General features: G+C 43.3%; 1 protein-coding gene across 1 annotated transcript in view; it reads left to right on the top strand.

Moving 5' to 3' along the window:
* The first annotated feature begins 676 nt into the window (after positions 1 to 676).
* Positions 677 to 6,000, top strand: part of TRIM44 (tripartite motif containing 44) — a 155,008-nt gene continuing 149,684 nt past the window's right edge. Inside the window, exon 1 of the mRNA XM_010358398.2 lies at positions 677 to 1,654. Coding sequence (XP_010356700.1) covers positions 986 to 1,654 — 669 coding nt within the window. The 5' untranslated portion in view covers positions 677 to 985. The remainder of the gene's footprint in view (positions 1,655 to 6,000) is intronic.

The raw sequence follows: 6,000 nt of genomic DNA, 5'->3' as shown, positions 1-6,000 counted from the left end.
AATGACTGCAACCTGGACCTGTCACTCGACAAATACTGCCTCTCCCCACCTCACTTCACTTGACATCTCTGCCCAACACAAGGCAGCTCTCAGAAAACCGCACAGAGGTTACCACTCCAGAAGTTCTGAAATCCTAGGAGGCAGGAATGCAAATAGACAAAGCACAGTATTGCTTTGGATCGAAAATGTTTGTTTGCTCATCCTGACCCCGATTCCCCGAGCCTAGAACAAACATAGCCCTTCCGCACTCAGGAAATCCCAAGAGGTCAGGTTCAGTCTGGTAAACAACACTGTCCTGGCACCTTGCAGAACACTGGGGACTGTGACAAGCAGCGACAAATTGGCACAAGAGAGAATGAAATGCACAGGGACACCAGCCTAGTGGCCTTGAAAACTCAGATTGACATTTCCAGGGAGGGAATGGGGGAGGTGGAGCCCAATTCCCGCCTCCGGAGAGAGTAAGAGATTTCCCCGATCCTCCTCTTTCTCCCTCCTCCTCCTCCAAGGTACGCTGAGATTTGGAGCGGCGGAGGTGAGCCCCGCGGGAAAAGCAGAAAAGGGTCATTGCCACTTTAAATGACTCAGGAAGTAAAAGGAGGCCTCCTGACGGGGAAAGGGAAAGTGGAACCGGGGCGGCGCGGGGGACCGCGGCAGCAGCAATCTCGCCCGGGTAGCGGGAGGCTGAGCGAGCGGCGCGACGCGGGGGCCGGCGGGGGCGCCGGGTGGCCGCGCCGGAAGTGCCCTGCGCGGCAGAGGAAGCGCAGGGACAGAGCGGAGCAGGCCGAGCAGGCTGAAGGCTCTTTGCTGCTCCGCCCGGACAGGGGCTGCCCCGGCCCCAAGTCGCGCTTCGAGACGCGGCGCGGTCCAGGCGGGCGGCGACTCCCGAGGAAGGGACCCGAGGCGGGAGGAGGAAGTGAGGAGGCCGCGCAGAGGAAAGGCCGCTAGCCCTGAGGCCCCGAGGCCTTGACCGCGTCACAGCACTCACATGGCCTCCGGAGTGGGCGCGGCCTTCGAGGAGCTGCCTCACGACGGCACGTGTGACGAGTGCGAGCCCGACGAGGCTCCGGGGGCCGAGGAAGTGTGCCGAGAATGCGGCTTCTGCTACTGCCGCCGCCACGCCGAGGCGCACAGGCAGAAGTTCCTCAGTCACCACCTGGCTGAATACGTCCACGGTGCGCAGGCCTGGACCCCGCCAGCTGACGGAGAGGGGGCGGGGAAGGAAGAAGCGGAGGTCAAGGTGGAGCAGGAGAGGGAGATAGAAAGCGAGGCAGGGGAAGAAAGTGAGTCGGAGGAAGAGAGCGAGTCAGAGGAAGAGAGTGAGACAGAGGAAGAGAGTGAGGATGAGAGCGATGAGGAGAGTGAAGAAGACAGCGAGGAAGAAATGGAGGATGAGCAAGAAAGCGAGGCCGAAGAAGACAACCAAGAAGAAGGGGAATCCGAGGCGGAGGGAGAAACTGAGGCAGAAAGTGAATTTGACCCAGAAATAGAAATGGAAGCAGAGAGAGTGGCCAAGAGGAAGTGTCCGGACCATGGGCTCGATTTGAGCACCTATTGCCAGGAAGATAGGCAGCTCATCTGTGTCCTGTGTCCAGTCATTGGGGCTCATCAGGGCCACCAACTCTCCACCCTAGACGAAGCCTTTGAAGAATTAAGAGTAAGTATTGGGCCTTCAAAGCATAAGCCTAGGGGTCAGGACACCTGGGTTTCCGCGCAGGTGGCCTGGCTGTGACCACATTCGCTTTCACTGTGTCCCTAAGAAGCTACTCTTTCCAACTTTTTGGGAGCAGTTCTTATTCACCCTTTTTGGTTGAACTCCTTTGAGAATCTGATGAAAGTTCTGGACTCTGACCTGAGAAAATACATGCACACACAAAATCTAGTATACAATTTCTAGAAAATTGCAAGTTTCTGGTCTGTGGATTCCAGGTAAAGCATTTCTTGGCAGTTTTGACCCCACTTAGGCCAGTTTCCACAGCATCACTATTGTTGAAACTGGTGCTTTGTGCTAGGGCTCTTGATAAGGCAATCTTTTTGCCTACTGGAAAACATGGGAAATATGATTTTGCCACATGAATCCAATCAGGTGATACGTCTGCATTGAAAAGAATAACACAGTAGTTTAATAGTAACTTCATATGTTCCCTGAGTTCATTTTAGATTCATCGTGTTTGAAACTTAGTAGAAAAGGAGAGTAAGAAGATGGAGGCCAAATTGGGGTGGGAGTGGAAGTTCCCTTGTCCTCTGTCTGGATCTTTATCTGTCTTGGACCTTACCGGTCCCCCAGGCAGTGGACACTTAGGAAATGTTTGTTGAATGAATGAATTTGCAGACGATGCGCCTTTTGTTTATATTGTGGATGTTTACTATCATTCAGAGAAACTGCTGGTGTTAATCGGGGAGGGAGGGGGGAAATTTTGAATGGAGTGATCAGTTCATTAAGTAATCTGTATTAGCGAGCATTATCATATTATGATGACTTTTGCTTTCCTGAATAGGGAATAGCTGGCTTTGGGATAACAAATACCTTGAGAATGAAGCTCATCTTTATTAGGTTTTCCCTTTTTTAGTCCCTGTTTATAATTGTAAAATGCACATTCAGAAAGTATGTAAAAACTTACAGTCTAACAAATAATTATAAAACAAATACTGAGGTAGTCTCCAGATTAAGAAATAGAACATTGCTAGCAATATTGAAGCCTTTCCGTCATACCTTTTCCAATTATAACCATCTCTCTTCTGCATAAGTAAGCATAATCTTGACTTGTGATCATTTCCTTGCTTACCTTTATGCTTTTACTCCATATGTATGCATTCCTAAACTTATTTGAACTTGAGACTGTGGCTATAATATTTTTATCATGCATTCTTCCGGGTTTTGCTTCATTTTCTCAACATTGTTTTGTGAGAGTCATCCTATGAGTGGCTGTAGTTTATTCACTTTCATTACTATATCGAATTCCATTTTATGAATATGCCATAAGTTACCTATTCCGTCATAGATGGACATTTGATTTGTTCCCAGGTTTGGGAGCATCGGGCTCTTACAAATAATGTCAGTGTAAATATTCTTGGTCCTGTCTGTTGGTGTACATTTACATATATTTAAGTGGACTATAAACGCAGGAGTGAAATTGCTGTGTCAGAGGCTATGCATATCTTCAGTAATACTACATGTTGCCATCTATTTTCCAGAGTGGTTGTACCAGTTTGAATCACTATGAAGAGTATATGAGAGTTCCTGTTGCTCTGTATCTTCAACACTTGCTGTTACAGTATTTTTAATTTTTGTCAATCTTGTGGCTATGTAATGGTATTTTATTGTGGTTTTAATTTTCATTCCTCTGATTACTAATGACTTTGAGGATGTTTTGTATTTTCTCTATGAAGTACCTAGTCAGTTCTTTCGCCCATTTTTCTATTGAGTTGTCCTTTTCTCATTGTATGAATTTTTATATATGTTTGTTCTTTTCTTTTCTTTTTTTTTTTTTTTTTTTCGAGATGGAGTCTTGGTCTGCTGCCCAGGCTGGAGTACAGTGGCTAGATCTCAGCTCGCTGGAACCTGTGCCTCCCAGGTTCAAACTATTCTCCTGCCTCAGCCTCCTGAGTAGCTGGGATTACAGGCACCTGCTGCCAAGCCTGGCTAATTTTTGTATTTTTTTTTTAGTAGAGACGGTTTTGCCATGTTGACCAGGCTGGTCTTGAACTCCTGACTTCAGGTGATCCGCCCACCTCGGCCTCCCAAAGTGTTTGGACTAATAGGCATTAGCCACCATGCCCAGCTATGTATTTGTTTCTGATTTTTTGTTGTTGTTGTTGTTCTTTCTATGTGGGTTGCAAATATCTTCTATGTGGTTTTTCTTTTTTAAAAAGTTGTGCTTTGAATAGAAGCTCTTCATTTTAATGTGGTAAAACTTATCGATACTTTTCCTTATGGTTAGTGCTTTTTGTGTCTTGTTCTACTTAGTATTGATTTTTGTGTAGTAGAATTAGGGGCTCAATGTCATTTTTTCCCCATACAGATAGCCAATTGCTATCGGCGTATTTATTGAAAAGCCCTTCCTTTGTGCACTGATTTGCTGTCCCACCTGTCATATATCAGGTGCCCGTAATGTGTGTGAATGTGTTACTTGGCTCTTCTGTTCTCTTGATCTGTTAGTATATCCCTGTGTGAACAGCATATTTTCTCAGTTACCATCCGTTTATAATATGTCTTAATATCTGGTAAAGCAGGTCCTTACATCTTGTCTTATAAGAGTGTGTTGGCCAGTTTTGGCCCTTTACATTTCTTAGAGTCAGTATTAAAAAGCCTGCAGGAGTGTTTTTGGATATTGTATTAAATTTATAAGCCAATATAGGGACAATTAGTATCATTACAACATGAAGTCTTCTGATTCATTTATTTAGGTCTTTTTTATTGCTTTGCAGTAAACTTTTATATTTTTTTCCCGAAAGATTTTTCACATCATTGTAAAATGATTTTATAGTATTGTAGAAAATATGAGCCAGGCACAGTGGCTCACACCTGTCAGCTATATAGAAGGCTGATGTGGGAGCGTTGCTTGAGTCTAGGAGTTTGAGGCTGCAGTGAGTTATGATCCTACCACTTCCCTCCAGCCTGGTCGACAGAGCTCCAAAATAAAAATAAATGGTTTTAAGTTTTGTTTTCTAATTGTATATAGGAATGTGATTAACTTTTCTGTATTGATTTTTTGTAATCTATCTGCTGAATTATCTTACCTATCCTAATAATTTATCTGTAGATTTATTCTACATACATGATTATATTATGTGTGAAGAGAGATCCTTTTTGTTTGTTTCTTTTCAACCCTTATACCTGTTATTTGTTTTTTCTTGCCTTACAGCATTGGATAGCACCCCCAGGATTATGTTGAATGGATGTGATTGGTGGATATTCTGGCCTTGTTCCTAATCTAGCAATAATTGATAACATTGCACAAATAAGTGATACGTTCTATGGTTTTTGAAAATAGATAATGTTTTATCAGTTAAAAAAAATTCTAGTCCTAGTTTGCCAAGTTTTTCTGAATTTTGATTCATTACTTAATATCAAGTGCTTTTTTTTGCATCTTTTGGGATGATCATGTGATTTTCTTTTTTACTGTGTTATGATGATGAATTACATTGATTAATCTTTTAAAGTTAAATTTAAAAATCAGTGATATGTTCACATGCCTCAAAAGCCTTTGCCCTTTTTATCTGATTCTTCCATCAGCTGTTGGTAACTACTTGTTTTTTTCTTAGAAACAGGATCTTACTCTTGCTCAGGCTAGAGTGCAGTGGTGGGAGCATAGCTCATTGTAATCTCAAATTCCTGGGCTTAAGCAATCCTCCCACCTGAGCATCCTGAGTTGCTAGGACTACAGGTGTGCACCACCATGCCTGGCTAATTCTATTTATTTTTTATTTTGTAGAGAGGGTGTCTTGCTATGTTGCCCAAGTTGGTCTTGAACTCCTAGCCTCAAGTAGTCCTCCTGCCTCGGGCTTCTACAGCTGTGGGATTATAGGCGTGAGCTGCTGTGCCTGGCCAGTAACCGTTTTTATTAGTTTTTTGGTTACCCTTCAGGTGTTTCTTTCTGCAAATAGAGGTGTGTGCATATATATGGTCTTACTTTCATCTCTTCGTATTGTCGTATTTTATAATTAAAGCAGAAAGGCTAGCATTTCTGGGATTTCCTTGATCCAACTTGGTCAAGTTGAAGTAGCCTTATGTTTTTGGATTTGGCTTATTAATAATTTATGTAGTTTTTTTCGTTTATATTTATGGAAGAAATTGGCCTATCATTGTTCTTTTACTGTTCTCATGAGATTTTGCTATCAAAGTTTGGCTTCATAGTCTGAGGCAGAGTGTAGTGTTTCTTATATATTCTTTCTCTCTTTTAATGGTCTGGAAGTATTTGTGAAAGACTGAAATATTTCTTCCTAGAGTGATTGGTAGAACTGACCATGGAAGCCATCTATTCCTGGAGAGAGTGAAGGGGG

This window comes from Rhinopithecus roxellana, chromosome 15, assembly GCF_007565055.1.
Source record: "Rhinopithecus roxellana isolate Shanxi Qingling chromosome 15, ASM756505v1, whole genome shotgun sequence".
NCBI lineage: Eukaryota > Metazoa > Chordata > Mammalia > Primates > Cercopithecidae > Rhinopithecus > Rhinopithecus roxellana.
The sequence above is the reverse complement of the archived record's forward strand: the minus strand, read 5'-3'. Positions and strand labels throughout refer to the sequence as shown.